Source organism: Anticarsia gemmatalis, chromosome Z (assembly GCF_050436995.1).
Source record: "Anticarsia gemmatalis isolate Benzon Research Colony breed Stoneville strain chromosome Z, ilAntGemm2 primary, whole genome shotgun sequence".
Lineage (NCBI taxonomy): Eukaryota > Metazoa > Arthropoda > Insecta > Lepidoptera > Erebidae > Anticarsia > Anticarsia gemmatalis.
In genome coordinates this window covers 1657548-1674333 of record NC_134776.1, presented here as the reverse complement: position 1 = coordinate 1674333, position 16786 = coordinate 1657548, and the positions used below count along the sequence as shown (strand labels likewise).

Below are 16786 nucleotides of genomic sequence, written 5' to 3'. Positions count from 1 at the left end.
CATTTTCTCAGTCCGATTTGGTATTCTAAATGCAGAAATAGATAGACTTGAAATATTAGAGGTCGGCATAGTATTTATAGTCAAGTCAATTTAAATGCACTCTTGCACAGGTGCTCAGTCGTAATCGGAAAGTGGTTAGAGATACGTGCTAATGTGAATTTATAAATATACATAGAAATTAAATAAACGTTAGTTTAGTTACCACTTTACTTACACCGGGAAGAAGACGGATATTATAATTTTGAAATTACTCATTCCTTAAACATTTTACACCACGTCTGTCATAGAGGTGTTTGTAGTAGACCCACGTTTTGCCACGTTTGTCAAGTTAGGGGGCGAGATTATTGCCATATACTGACATGTTAACCAGATTACAGGCTGCGATTGCGATATGGGTAAAGAACACCATTGCACTTTGCTCTACTCGAATATACAAACCGGCACCTCTCCGGGACCTGGAGAAACTAGTCATATAAAAAAAAATGAAATGACAAAGATTTGGCAGTCGATTTTTATACAGCCAGATAAAGTATGTTATATCTTAAATAAAAAAAAATAAAGTTAACTCTTTTCTTTAGCCTGTTCTTAAAACCTAATCGCAAATACGATTTTAGCATATCTCAAACACAACTATTTAAAATCACGCTTTCTCCACACAATCATATACAGTACAAAGCTATGTATAGTGGTAATAACATAAGAATTCTCATCAAGTTTCTGTGTGCACGTGCGGTTAGCGGTCAACTATCGTGGAGCCGAGACACGCCGGCTTTACGCCTAACATTATTATTATATCGTACTTGAATCACTCATAACGCTACTGTATAATACTGGCCAAATTTCAAATGATGAATTGCATAAAACTTTGTTAGTTAGCTGCTTTAAAAGAAAGTGCGATTCAACCGTATGTAGGACTAGGTTATAGAAAGATTTCGGTATCTAAAATACGATATTTTAGTAGATGAGTAGGTATAAAATCATAAAAATAAAGCTAAATTAATAAATAGCTAAGATAAACTTTCTACCAGAATTGACATAACACAGGTTTTTTTCAAAGTTTCTATTAACATAGCACACATCTACATTATCGCTCAGACTTAGGATCAGGAAAGTTATGTAGGGACACTGCTGACGCTACAATATTGTGTAGTCAGGCGCACGCCTAACCTAAAGTTCTGTCTAAAGTTCTTTTACCTAAAGTTACTACCGTACCGTGCATGTTAATCTAATCATACTTTAAACAAAGAATCTGAAATTCATCACATGTTAACTATTCAACACTTCTCAAACACAATTTTTTAGGAAATTAGGCACACGGCCAAATAAATACTCACATAAAGTCTTCGCTCCAAATTAAAACAAGGCTCAATATCACATATTTTTTTAAATAACAATAATAATATTATTGCAAGGTACATCTGCTATCTCCCTCTCACAAGTAAATAACATCAGAAGGTAGGTAATCAATGGGAGGAGCATGCAAGTGATGTCTCTCGTCTCTGCCCACCCCCGTACGGTCCGCACACGCCACGTCATTTGCACGTAGCGTTATAATGCGGAAATTAACATTTAGTTCACTGAACAAGGTGTTTTTAGTATTCAAGTTAAGGACTATGGTTTCCACAAGGTAAAGAATTCAAAACTGTATAGAAGACAAAAAATGGCAACATGTAGAATCCGCAGTTTTGTATCGATCTAACTTTTCTTTTGAACCAGAATTTACGTTCTGACATTTGTTTAATGGCCTGTATATTCTAGGTAAAAGGTTGCACTAAGATTTTCTCTGAGAAAAATTGTAAAAAAGATATAAAACCAATATGTGCGATATTCCTCAAAAAATTGCTAGTGTTTCAATCAAATGTAAATTAACAAATTGGAACTTGGACAATGAAAAAAGACATACAAAACACATGAAGCGACAATTTGTGTATAGATTTCTTACTGCAAGTATTCACAGTTCAACCCTGAACAGTGAACAATGTACGTACACAATACAAAGTGAATACGGAGTGGACAGAGCCTCGGAGCACAAAGTAGAACATAATATTCACAATCGTGGCCCATCAGCCAATGAGACCAGCTCTGCCGCTATAACTGACCACGATCTATTGTACCAATAGAGATATTCACTCGTAAAGCAACAACAAAATTAGCAATTTTCTAAAACTTTCCTAATTAGTGGCAAAATGCAGAAACATTATTCAGTGGTCAGTGATGATAATAATGACTGATTGGTATACACGTACATATCAAGAAGACAAAGACAGCATGAGATTTTAGTGAAGAAGTTTATATGTTTCAAAGTCTCTCAGTATTCTCACAAAATTATTAAAAACCAATCAAAAAATTTAATGTTGGGAAAATTTCTACCTGCTTTAATATGCTATATGTTTTCAATATGCTGAAGTCTGTTAACTATTGTTTAACCAGCCCTCATCAGAGACGGTTCGCTGCCAACCCTTGGATAGATTATTGTTTGGTAAAAGGGTTATATGTCTTTTTCTTTCCTTCCGTCCTTTTTGGGATATACGCATAGTAGAATAGCCTAATTTTACTTCAATCATTCCTTTATTTGACCGTATGATAATATTCATCACTTTAAAGAAATTGTAACTGATGCAATCGGTTCAAAAGAAAAATATGTTTATTTCACGCAATTGTCTTAACATAAATTCAACTCCAATCTTCTTTGTGAGATATTTCTCCGTCTCGCAGTGAGTCGAGGACACTAGGCATTATATTTTTATAATAAAACGTGGCAATCATTATAGGGTCTGTGTAATACCGTACAGCGTGCAAGTCGTATACATCGCGTAGTGTAGAATCGTATCGTTCGTTACAATTGCGGGTAAGAGGCTTTGCTCCACGTCCGAGAATAGGGAAAACATTTTATTATAGTACCTCCTTAAGTAATATACGTTGTAGCTTCTGTTAGATTGGAAGAAAATTGTTACCAGTTTATTCTTTTGATAGAAATTCTTACTATTGTGGGTCTCCAAAGCGATCCTTTAATGGTATCATGTATTTTGTGTAAAACAGGCTATGAAAACTTATTGTATCGCAACTTCATAAACAAGTTCAAACCAATAAGATTGCACATATTCGGAAATGTTAAAACTAGCGAAACTACTGCTCTACATTTAAACTGAAAAGATTGGAGCAAATTAGTCTTATCTTTCAAATATGGATACAAACTTTCAATTGTAACCAATTAAAAGTTGTGGGAGTGCATCTTCGAGCCTAGCTCAAAAACTTGCAGCGTCGGAAGTTTGGAATTAAATAAAAATAAAATAGCCCGGGGTATTACTGGCCTGATGAAACTTAAGCTTTAGTACCACGGAGAAGTTCTGATTAGTTCGGTTTCGGCAGACGGACCGAGAGTACGCCTGTCCGAGACAACTTGGCACACTTAATCCTCTTGTCGTATCATAACAACCGATTCTCGCTATACCAGTTTATAGCTAATAACTTGCATTTTGGGGACATAAATCGTAGAATTGTACGCTTCATTCCTGTATAGTTCCCGCTAACGACAAATGTACGTATGGATAGTCTTATATTTCAACGTATATACAGCTGTAAATCCCAATTTCTGATAGCGAAGTTCTAAAGAAAACTGCTCTAGTACTATTTTCTGTAAGTACGTGTAACAATGACGAAACGTCTCTCTCTGCCTTGCCATTTGCCCCATACGGTGGTGAGGTCAGCCTTCCTGACACTCTCTCTCGACTTCGCCCTATCCTTGACGTCGTCTTCCTCAACCTGCCTTCATGTCTTGCCGCAACACTTCTGTCCACGTACTCTAGAGTCTCCCTCTTGGTCTTCTACCAGGAGCAGAGAGCTTCAATACACATTTAAAGTCACTTGAAAAGAAGTCCTTGTATTTCGTTCACATTGCAGTCTATAGCTGAACGTTGATTGCCGTAGAAAACCCCCTTACATTTTCTAGATACTTCAAATTTTCAAATAACATGTAAATAAACTTAAAACTAAAAACAGTTACAAAACACACCACAGCTGTTCAAATCGCTAATCTATCCAACTAAATCATAAGCACAGTTGCAGCGATTAAACCACGTTTCATCTCTTCGTAAGAGTCCGGTGGCACAGTAGCCAATAATCCTCGTTGCAATAAATATAGCCAGTGTCATTGTTTAGCGCGGAGGTATTACCGCGCATTGAGAGCCGGTCACGAAGAGACGCTTGCGAGATATTAGACACATTACACGCTGAGCTGTTTTGTTTGGTAGATATTGGGAATGGTTCATAATGGGTTTAGTGAGGGTAATACAGATTTAAGAGCGGTAGGATTTGGTTTATTTAATAACTGTAGTTTAGATACAATTAGAAATACAATTTTCCGATATTCGTATTATCTATAAGAATATGGAATTAGTGAGAATTAGACTGACCTGTATAACTTTTGCATCGCGAGAAAAAGTATTCTAGATATTGTTACTACTGAAGCTAGAAGCGTTATTTCAGTGCCAATTAAGTTCACCTGAATAAGAGTACTTTCTAATAGGTCAGTTCCTTTCGCATCTTTAGGCTGTGAGCATTTTTAATCAGGGAGGGATACATTTACTTACCCGGATTATGCATGTCCCTGCGTGATTCATACCATATAAATGGCTTGATAATATTATTTTCTAAACAGTGTGAAATCGCCCCCGTTTTGAAAGCAATTATATTATTCAATGCACTAATTACAACTTATGAGAGAGCCGTGCACTAGTCGTATGTGAAGTGTAAACGTGACTACTTGTTTGATTATACACAATTTATTTACAATTTCTTACGAGTCTTTAACTAGTTAATGGAGTATGAAAGTGATCTGGTGTAAGAGCCATGAAATAAGCATGATAGACTATGGAGGGATAACTTTTAAACTCTCGCGTTGCATGTTTAATGTATAATAGAATACGGGAATTAACGCGAACACGCATTTTACCTTAAAATGCCTGACCAGACTGGTCAGCGTGGGACCACGGCGAGTGCAACCTGCGCCGAAACGTTAGGCATTTTAAGGTAAAATGCGTGTTCGCGTTAGTTCCCGTATTCTATTATACATTATGGAGGGATACTCACCAATAAATGAGGGAATATAAACCTGTGCCGGTAGTTCTATGTGCAATGAAATAATTTATTAATTGTTTTGTGAAAATCTAGGTCTTTTTGACTTGGGACGCATACCAAGATTGGGCCTTACCTTTTTAAGACCAGGCTACTTGTAGGATGATTTAATATTCCTGTTTCAGTCATAACCTCGATTTATAGTATCAGTTTCTACTACTGCCTCTTTGGTCTTGGCGGTAGTGTTTACGACTGCAAATCACAAGCTTTCGTCGAGTTTCGACAGTAGCTGAAACTTATGGCCATATCCCTAGATGGCCATAGGCTGTCTCCCCCATTACATAGGACTAACAAGGCAAAGCATGGGGTTCATGCCCCATCTATACCTTAGGGTATAAAAAAGTGTCTCAGTTCAGGAGAGATCTTATGGTGGTTTGCTATAGCCATTATGATAGACATAAATGAGTGTGACGGGATTCAATTACACTAATTAGGGAAGCACTTGGCCAACAGCGAGGTGGCTCCAAGGTCTTGTGTCAATATTTACTGACACGTCGGTGTGTTTGAGATGTCTCCCAAAATAAAACGAAGGAACACTAGTTGGAGAGGATACTAACTTAAATCAGGAATAGCTGTAGTCAATTCATGTAGAAAAGATCATTGATATTTTGAAATCGAAATTGATCAAAAGCGCGACTCTGCTACAATTGGAACCATCAAGTATCGAGAGTTTGACACTTAAATGTACTGCAAAAATAGTTTCAACGATTTCCGCTAGACGCGCTGATCAGAAATTCATACAAAACTTCTCGATAGCTAGCCGGTTGTCGATACTCGATAGTAGTAGAGATTGGGGTTGCTGTATTCTCGTTACGTATCTCCTTTGACAACTAGTGAACGTCCAATTGATGGTCACTATTCAATACATTGGTGCTTTGACGTCAAACATTGCTCTAATCATTATAATCTAGGAGACAATTTACAGCGCAGTGGCTTTCAAATAGTTGTCAATACAGATAGGTATTAGCCCCCCTGATATTAATAGTAGCAATAAGAACTATCGTAAGTATTCCTAATTATTGAAAAAGATTTTTAATATAAAATTTATAATTATAACTTAACTTAAATATCTGTTCACATCAACACCTAACACATTTCGAGTAAATTACGTATGGCAGATTCATGTTCAGATGACATTAAATTTAGAAACTGTTACTACTTTATTCTATTGTTTTTTTTTTATCGAACCCGCGTATTTTAAATTGCGATTTGCAAACTTTCCACTTAACCTAATTTATTACTAACACAGCTTTATAACAAACTAGCTGACCCGTGCGGCTCCGCTCGCGTGAATTTCGTACTGTTGCTTATTCGCTTGAGCACGCGCATTGCGAAGCACTCAATACACCTACACATAAAAATGCTAACAACTCTTTGTCATCTAATGGTTATTTACGAAAGGGACACACAATGTGACACAGGCTCAGGCAGGCCTGATTTCCTGTGGTTACCTTCTTTTCCTCTCTCGTCTGTATCCGTACCAATTTACAGTGTAAAATATAATACCTTATTATAGACTGACCATTGCTTACCCGCCTGGATTCAGAATATTATAGCTACAGACAGACCTATCTGCGCCGGAGCTCTTCACACGCGTAATAATGTATACTTGCGATGATACGTCCGAAACCGCGTAATCCGTAATTATTTTTTATATATCATCCGTTGTTTATTTTTTAAAACTTACCACATACTCTGTTTCATAGCTATCCAATTTATTTCCTTAATGCAACCAATTAATTTGGTTATGTGTTACGAACTGCAACGCCATCTGTTAGTTACGGCGAACAACGACAACAAACGAAATTACTCGGTTAGCCATCTAGGATATCCCGACCGCAGCGGGCCCACGTAAACCAACATTTTTGTGTAATATATCATACAACATTTATGTTTGAAAATCTTATAAATGTATAGCCTGTTTCAAAGGTATTTTTTTTACAATAAAGCCATCAAAATAAATTAATAAGGAAAAACATGCTTTGTCGCAGACTATAACGCCATCTATTGGTTGGTGCGACAACAGGTAAAGGATACGGCCAGGGCCGCGTTCACTATGCCAATGTTGTGAAATGGATTGCAACGCCATCTATGGTCTTTATAGGGAAACGCAGGTTCAAACGATTTCTACGTATTTTTTTCAATTTTCTAAAAATATATGAAATTTTATGCGATAAAAAGTATCCTATAAGTTGCTCCACTACTTATTCTATGCATATACCAAATTTGAGTGCATTCTAATTGGTAGTTTTTACGTGGCAGCGTAACATACAGACAGGAAAAAACCTGACCTTGACCCTTCTACAGATTTATTATAAGTATAGATATATTGTTATGAAAACAATCCATCCATTTCTAAATCAGTTTGATGGTCTCTGCAAAGCTTTAGATTTTAATCCCGCAGCGGGTATTGAAGTGCAACCGTCAGATTAAAAACCAAACTCTCTGTTCTGCTCCATTTATTGATTGGATAATCGCCACGGATCAAACTGGCTTTCCATATGGACGTATTGGTTCAAAAATAACTGCTATTATAAAAATCGACGTAAAATTTGTCTTGGTTTAATGTAAAGTAGTAAGATGAGGGTTAGAAATAGGCTGTAGATTTAGTTAGGTAATGATTTCATTTCAGTGATTTTAAAATATTGGAACAACCGTCTGAGACTAAGAATCCACATTTATTTATAACAACGTATCATAAATAACTCAGAAAATAAATGTTAAGGAACCTGTTTAATGCGCTGTTTCATATGTTATTACCGTATCGACACTAGAGAATATCGTTTTGGATTGCTATTGGTCTAATATCTGTTAAGCTTAATAATTGCTCACAACAGATAATGACCTATAAACTAGGTTCGCACCGTTCTTCGCTTCATCTTGTTGTAAAGGAGTGTGATGGCTTAGAGAACCTAGCGCGGCCATGGACTAGTATAAACCTTATTAAAGTTAAAAACGAAAAGTAAAACAACACTTGTGACCAAACATGTTGAGAGTGTATTGTCTTAAGATCGTCCAATTTGCCACAATAGCCGGCTTAGGGCCACAATGGCGGTGATGCGTTACGAATTAGCACGTAGGTAGTTGCGACACACGGGCCGCGCCACGAGCGAACCTTTTGTACGCCGCCCGTCAGCCTTCAGCTAACGAGCGTATACGCGCTATTAGCTGGTGAGATTCGACGCGCTGTTTAACTCGTAAATAATTATTGTGACACACATTAACACGGTTTGTTTCGTGAACGTATGATGAATATGGAACTATTACTTATATTTTTACATATTTTACTTAAATATCCATTTACATGTCCTTAAATTTTACAAGTTTATTATCCTATAATGGTAACTACCTAAGTTAGTCCGACACCCGACAACGTACACCTCTTTTGACTTTTGACATTGATTTGAGATCAGTTTCAACATTGCAATGCACATGCTTAATCATTTAGAGTTTGAAAATACTGTAATAGTGAATGAAAATCATATCTATCGAAGCAAGAGATCAGATATTGACGCTACTGAATTTCAAACGGAACCGCAACTGTTTATTATGTAAAAGTTTGTCGTTTCGATAGCTCCGAACATCTATCGTAGAACGTAGAATTTCCCGGTTTCCACTGCTTCAATAAGTTGCCACAAATACGAACAAATTTCGCAAATAATATCGAGATCGAGTATATGTTATTCCCTCGGCTTCACCGCGCGCTTAAGTGTAAGTTCTTAAATAAACGTCGTTTAAAAGGTCAGTAAAATGTACGAGTATAATAAAATAGAAAGTTTAAAAATAACTGTCTTGTTCCCATGGGGGTAGGTAAAGTATGAAGCGTCGCGGTTTCCGTACAGTTGTAAAGATGGAACTATTCATATATTTTCAAAAATGGTCTCTGTAGGCGATTCTGATCATGAGGTTTATGTCCCGTTCGTGCTAAGTGTTACTCTTTTCTAAACCATCTTGGTTCGGTTTAGTCCCTTTATGATACTGAATTGACACCTACGATTTTCGTTACAATTATTGAATCTAAAGGAAAAAAAGAGTCTATGGGAGAGGCCTTTGCTCAGCTATTGGACACAGAAATAGGCTAGATAAATAAAAGAGGGAAAAGGTGGTATCGAGTTTTATAGAGCCCCATAAAGAAACACTGAAAGAAACTAACTGTTTTACTAAGAAACGTAGTGTAGGCTCTAAGTAGTTATTATACTGTTTTTTTGTATTTTTCACACATTCAAAAAGTGGCAAAACAAAATTTTCAATAATCAGATTTTACAGAGCAGTCGTTATTATAAAATTGACAAAGTATAATTCGTGGCTTTATAATCATCTTCAAAAGTAAGATATCACAATGTTCCGTATATTTGCAAGTTTGCCTTCTTGAGCTGTACTTTCTTTTTGTTAGCGTTTCCTTTTTGCCTCAATCTGACCTTCTAACTAAAATATACGAGCACAATGGAAATGTCTTCCTTTTATGTTTCAAGAAACTTAACTCACGTACTGTAACGTCACGATTTATATACTTGTGTATATTTAACTACCGCGAAAGACGATGTATGATCGGTTTATTAAGCCATTTATTATTAGACATGCGTTTGTAATATTTTCTGTATTACGATGGACCAAATCCAAAACTCTGATATGAAGGAAAGTATCCGTTCATCTCCTTACTAGATGCAATTGTATAATTAGAAGTTCGTGTGTATTAATTAAAATAGATATTATAAATCAAGTACAGGTCCTTCTCTCATAATGAGTGCAAAAATTAAAATACACTAAGATAAAAAGTCTAAACGTGTATTCGTTTAGTTAGAAACTGCCACATAAAAGTCTTAGGTAAATCATAAAAAGGGGTAAAAAGAACACGTCTCAGAGGTTCAGAGGTGTTTTTTTATAAAATCTGTCTGGTTTTGCCGTAGTAGCTTGTATGCAACTGACGTCGATATCTAAGGCATTTATAAGTATTGGCATAACTCTTTAGATCGGAAAGTTCTTTTGAACTGCTACGTTGAAAATTAGCTTCGGTGTTTGCTAATTCGCGATATTAAATGCTGCACTTTTATAACAGTCGTATGAAGTAAATTGCGTTCCATTTTCTTATAAATAGGCTGTCTAAAAACCTTCATAGTAATAAACACTTAAGAAAAATCAAGCGGTTATGCGGGTGGTTAACTAAATAAAAATAAGCTTTGTACAATAATTTGGTCAAGTTCAATCAGGTAATACTTACCATAAAGTAACAATTGCCCAGCTATAAAGTGTCTTCTTCATGAATAAGAAAGATGACATCAACCCTCTAGCTAATAAAAAGGGGTTTCTTAAAGACTTCCTTAAACTCAGGGAGCATTACTAAAACACTTTTAGTATCTCCACCGAATTCTGAATTTCTTACTAAATGCACTCATAATATCACGCCGGTTGTACAAGGTGTATGCTAAGTATGAAATACACCTGCGATTCGGCATTAACAATTATGACCCCTAATAGGAGGCGAGCCCATTGCAATTCCTTCAAAAATAACCCACCAAAAGAATCTTAGAAAGTGTTAAATAGTCGCAAGTGTTGAAAGCTAATTATGTTGTACTAATGCAAGTCTGTTTGCGATGAATAGAATACTGCTAGTGTGAGCCACCTGTTGCACGAGCTGGCTGCTCCGCCCCCCAAGGTGAACTGGATTACGTCACTTTCTACTACTTTTTAGTGACTAATACACTTGATATTACTTTGTAAATAGTCAAATTAACCCCTCTTGGGTGGGTTTTTATTGTGGGTAATTTTTATTTACACGAGTGAGTTTCTTGCCGTCTTTTCTCGTGATTTTACTGGATTGTTAAAATGGTGGCTTACTATTTTACTCAAGATTTGTAGTAGGTACTTGGTACAAAGTTGATGAATTAAAAGATAATGTGAATTTGATAAGAAACTTTTATTATGTGTATTGCTGACTATCGCCAGTAGTTCAGGTGTATTCCTTAGCTTATCTTTGGGTACTGTAATAAAACCTAATTACGCTTTATTTTCCTGTATGTAGACACAAACCAAAGAACGCTACTTGTTACGCACAACAAAATACAGTGTGTTAAAATGCATATAGAACAAACCTAACATTTTGAAAAACGCTACGAAAGTATGTTCTGTTTAAGTCGAATGTCTAGGGAGTTCTTAAGCTAAATATATCTTCTAAGTCACACCTTTATGCCATTAGGGAATAAAATAAGGGAACATCACTTGCAAAAAACACAAAAGCCTTCTCTTACCTTGCAATAATATGTATCAAATGTCATTGTGACACTACTTTGACAGCTGTCATTATCTCTGAGTATTACTAAGTTATTGCTCATGTAGTTCGTTGTTTGTTTAGTAAGAAATTGTTTGAATGTTTGAGTGTATGTACTAATATTAATATTTTTTGTCCACAGGCCGTTGCCTCCCAGTACTTAGTATCCATCTATTCACCCAATATGACTTAGTGAACTATTTCCAACTAGATATGCTCAGTCTTTGGCGGTTGTTCACCCGCCTAGAAGACGGCTATCTTAGTTCGAATCCCTACCACAACTCGGTTCATGCTGCAGATGTAACACAAGCTATGCACTGTTTCCTGCAGCAGACAAGGGTAAGTACAAATATATAACTCGGTGAAATTTACGATTTCTTCGCGTTATATTTTTGTGGAAATTACAAAGTTTACCTGTTCAGCAACTTAGTAGAGAGCCTTGGTATGGCATTATCTAATATATAAACTTCTCGCGTCACCGTTTTCGTTACCGTACTCCTCCGAAACGGCTTGACCGATTCTCATATCATAATTTTGTGAGCATATTGAGTAGGACTGAGAATAGGCCAACATCTATTTTTCATGCCCCTGTGACATTTTTTTTTAATTTTTGGCAAAACAACGTTTGGCGGTTCAGCTAGTAAATAATATATTTTCAAACTTTGCCAAATAGCTGCAAATGTCTGCAGACCAATGACGCTATAAAGGCTCTCTATTAAGTTGTTGGACTATGGTAGTAGTGTTTATACTTTAAATAATTTCTTGTCGTAAACCGAATTGTTTAATTTTAAATGTGCTATTCGCACATCAATGATATTATTTACCTACGCGTTATTTTTACCACGGAATCTTCTCCTTTATCGTGTGGTTAGTGGTCAATGTATTAAAGTTATTCAAGCCTCCAGGATACTTTAACACTTTTGTCTTTCAGCTTTGATATCGATTCGTTATAGACATTTTGTTTAGTAGAAATATTGTTCGCGTTAAAACTATTTTTTACACGTTTATAACCTCGATCACCAGATACCTTACCTCAAAATCTTTCAACGCGCACAGAGTCGCAGACATATCGAGCATAATGAATAATTGTATCAAATGCTTAATTCATAGTGTGAACAAATCAGTGTTAGGTTTGTGTGGATTATGCCCGCGACGGCAATTAGCGCCACTTGTCGGGCTTTGATCGCGCCGCACGGTACACTGTGCACTGCCACGCGACGCCGGCGACCGATCAAAGCAGACTAAACGCCTGTTAACCTCTGCACTCTAGTAATGTATTAGCAGAAATACAATATATGCAACTGTATTTTGTGAAGAAGCCTTTGAAACTTTTGCTTAGGGTCATTGCAAGACTGTTAGTTTTGTCAAATGACTGACAGGTAGATACAGCATTAGAAAAATATGTGTTTTTACCAATAACTACAAGTCAGGTATAGGACCAAAGGCTTTAAGTGTCCTCAAAGGCACGGAAATCTGCTAAAATTAACTTCGTAACTTCGGAAAATTCACTAAGTATCTCTTGGCAAAAAAAAGGAATAGTATTTTTCCAGCCCCGAATTCGTACCCAAAGACTTTTGCGCTGCAGTAGTACACACAACTGACCGCGCCACATAGGCAACCTCATGTTAGCAAGTACCTATATGACATACAGTATCAATCTTCAACTTGACCATTGAAACAACAACACAAACTATACACATGTCTGAGCAACTCCCGAAGCTCCACGTGCATACAACTTCCTCTAATGAAAGCGCAGGACATAACCGAGTTGACCTTCTGTTTGCTCAGCGCTTCCGACACTGTGTCGACAATGGTTTTACTGTTAATTACTTGTGTACTAACTTTGCTACATGTTTAGTTCGTCTATAGTACAATGTTTGTAATTTTATTTTATATGGCTCAGGAGTAGTGTACAAAACTGCAGAGGCAGTTTTTGCTCTACATTCATACTGCAGTATCGCCTTTGTATCGAGAACTATGTGTCAAAAATGACTAAGTAGAATACTAGCCATTCCATAGCTAGTTTGATAGTGGATATTAATTGCCGTTCCATATCACTTGACAAATCCTCTAACTTTTTGTTGACAATTGGCATTCATTGTTACATTTTTATTAAACAAACCACGAACTTACTCAATAGACATTTATATCCATACTTTTAATGACAACAAGTATGTTATATCACTAAGAATTTCCAACAGTCGTGGACTATCACATCCCACATGTACAGTTACCCAGTTACGCTCCGTCCCCGGGGGATGTCGATGAATCTTGTCATTACTGCACGTTGACTCTCTGAGGAACATGATGGCTCCATTGTTATACTGGTTGTCACTTAGTAAATGGGAAATTGTTTAATGTTAGTGTGTCTTGTACAGTTAAAACTCTAGAAGATGTTTTTGACCGTTATTGCGTTATTTTAATTTTATCTATTAATCAGTCCATTTCTACCCAGTTGAGTATAGACCTCCTCTTTAGTACGCCATGATCCTGCGCTTGTCTCATCCATTGCAGTCATACAAATTTCACAATGTCATCCGACCATCTAGTTGAAGGCCTTCCTTACGATCTTCGCCCGTACCATGGCCGCCAGTCCGTTACTGTTTTAGTCCTCTTCCGTCTTCACATTATTTGAATACCTAAATATTGAAAAAATATAATTTGACGGAAATGAAACACACACAATGATATACTTAGTAAAACTACGTCTTTAAAAGTCCTCTTCTTATATCTAGAAAGCGCTGAATCCCCCAGCTCTGCAAACATGTTACATCAGTATGTATTATTAGTAGCTCACTAACAAATAATATTGTTTCCTTCGTTAATCCTTTAGCTGACTTTAACGACTCGTATATTTATCATGGATTCTGAGCACAACCCGGAGTATTCATACCAGAAAGTTTTAGCTTGTAAGTTCGATGTCTTAACTATTGAACTACCAATTTTAAACTGCGTCTCAAATCAATTAGATAATCATTTCTATCGTCTCAAAATAGCATCTCACTTTATATCAATAACGTGTAACTGCATCTGTCTCCAACACACAAACATACATAGAACAGAATGTACATGAAAACAAGGAGTTTATTCAATCAATCAATCAATTCCGCCCATTGCAGGCCATTACGTGGTCATAGGTCTTTATCAATCTGCGTCACAACGACAACTTTGCTATGAGCAGTTGTGCACGCTATTTTTAGAATAGATTTGTTGAGATTATTATTAATTTCGGTATCATAATGCCTACTTCCTAAATCCTTCTGGTGATGTCACATTAGACACTTTAGAAAACATCTTAAAAGATTTGTGCTTTAGCATCAACATAAGTTTTAACATGGCATTAAGGCTGAATTTCTGAGTACATATTTTGACTTTTATAGCCAAGTACATATATCATAGGTCTTTGGTTAGACCAACAATACACGATTTTCCATTTACCTCGCACGTAACAAAGATTTGATTTGCTATCTTACCTACCTATTGATCCAAAGTACGTCACAAAACTCAGCCTCGTAATTGGGTATCACATAGATACTCTTGTTAATATCATCGATGCGATTTTTCACAGTAATATTACGTTATTAATTACGCGCATACGAGCCGCAGCGTTTTATTATGTGGAGTAGTTAATATGGAAATTTGCGGCCCACAGCGCGTAATTATGCATTCAACTTTTATAAAATGCACACAGGATGTTCACGAGTGACGTGGGATGCCACAGGCCGCGTGTGGCTGCGTGTGGGCACGTGTGCGCGAGTCCACGTGCGACAATCTAGACCAGAGTCAATCAAATTAATCTAAAAGGGTGCATATATGAATGTTGATGAATCAGGTGTATGCAAATTAAGTGCTCTAGATATTAATTGGCTAGTTTGATTTCCCTGTCTGTTAGGTGTTTACTGTAACGGCTTGGAAATATATCTATACTTAATATAATAAAGCTGAAGAGTTTGTTTGTTTGTTTGTTTGAACGCGCTAATCTCAGGAACTACTGATCCGATTTGAAAAATTCTTTCAGTGTTAGATAGCCCATTTATCGAGGAAGGTTATAGGCTCTATATCATCACGCTACGACCAAAAGGAGCAGAGTACCAGTAAAAAATGTTACAAAAACGGGGAAAATATTGACCCATTCTCTCTTACGTGACGCAAGCGAAGTTGCGCGGGTCAGCTAGTAAACAATATTACAACTTAGTTATGTGATATGACAGGTTCTAATTAATTATACCTACGTATGATCTAACATACGAGTCTGTGTCTTGAAAGAACACGAGGTAGGGGTAGGTAGCTGTCGCTACCTACCCCTACCTCGTGTCCTTCCTCGTGCCCTTCCTTTAAGACATTAAAGGAAGGGCATCACGGTTTTGACAGAAAACAACTATGTCAATTTTAAACTTATATCTTTACCTCTTTTCCCAAATTCGTTATCACTATATACAAATCATACTAAACATGATTTAAACAGCAAACACTTAATGCAGGCGTATCGTACAGTTTTATTAGAAAGCGTCGGTAAATAAAAAGCCAGTGTGAACAACAAGCGTCCGCGCCGTCAGTTTCCATAAAGCAAGCTCTCCTTCCTTTAACCGCAGATAATGAGCGCCGGAGACTAATAACCTATCCTTTGTACCACTCCTGTTGTTCCTACACCTTGTTTAGCACTCTATTAACTGATATTAAGACAGGAAAAATCTCTATTTAGCTTTCGTGGAAGCATAAGGTATTGTTTAAAAATGAAACGAAATTTATGACATGGTTTGAACATGACGTAAAGGATACAAAAGATATGTGCTTTTATTACAAGTGCGTTTAACACGTCGGACAAAATTAGTTGAAGATTGTTTTTATATTTTTTTATAAATGTAAAAGATTTTGAAGAGGCTAAAATAACTTTATAAATAATAAATATCATTGGTCAATTTACACACGGTCATTTGATCCAAAACTAAGCAGATGTGCAATGATAACCAAGTAACTGCTAAATATACAAGATATGCGAATGATGTGAAATGGATTGCAACGCTATCTATGGTCTCTTTAGAGAAAACGCAGGTTCAAACGATTTCTACGTATTTTTGTCAGTTTTCTAAAAATCTATGAAATTTTATGCGATAAAAAGTATCCTAAAAGTTGCTCCACTACTTATTCTATGCATAAACCGAATTTCAGTGCATTCTATCCGGTAGTTTTTACGTGATAGTGACACATACAGACGGAGGACAGACAGACAGACAGACAGAAAAGAAAATTATAAATTGCAGATTCGGTATCAGTATCCGTTACTAAACATCCCCCATTGGTTTTTTTTTTTTTTAATATATTCAATGTACAGAATTGACCTCTCTACAGATTTATTATAAGTATAGATATTGACACTTATGATAGTCG

General features: G+C 36.4%; 1 protein-coding gene across 2 annotated transcripts in view; it reads left to right on the top strand.

Annotated features, from left to right (window-relative positions):
* Positions 1-16786, top strand: part of LOC142986723 (uncharacterized) — a 175758-nt gene that overhangs the window by 87912 nt on the left and 71060 nt on the right. For both annotated transcript variants that reach the window (XM_076135331.1, XM_076135332.1), the window contains exon 5: positions 11541-11737. In XM_076135331.1, the coding sequence (XP_075991446.1) occupies positions 11541-11737 (197 nt within the window). The remainder of the gene's footprint in view (positions 1-11540; positions 11738-16786) is intronic.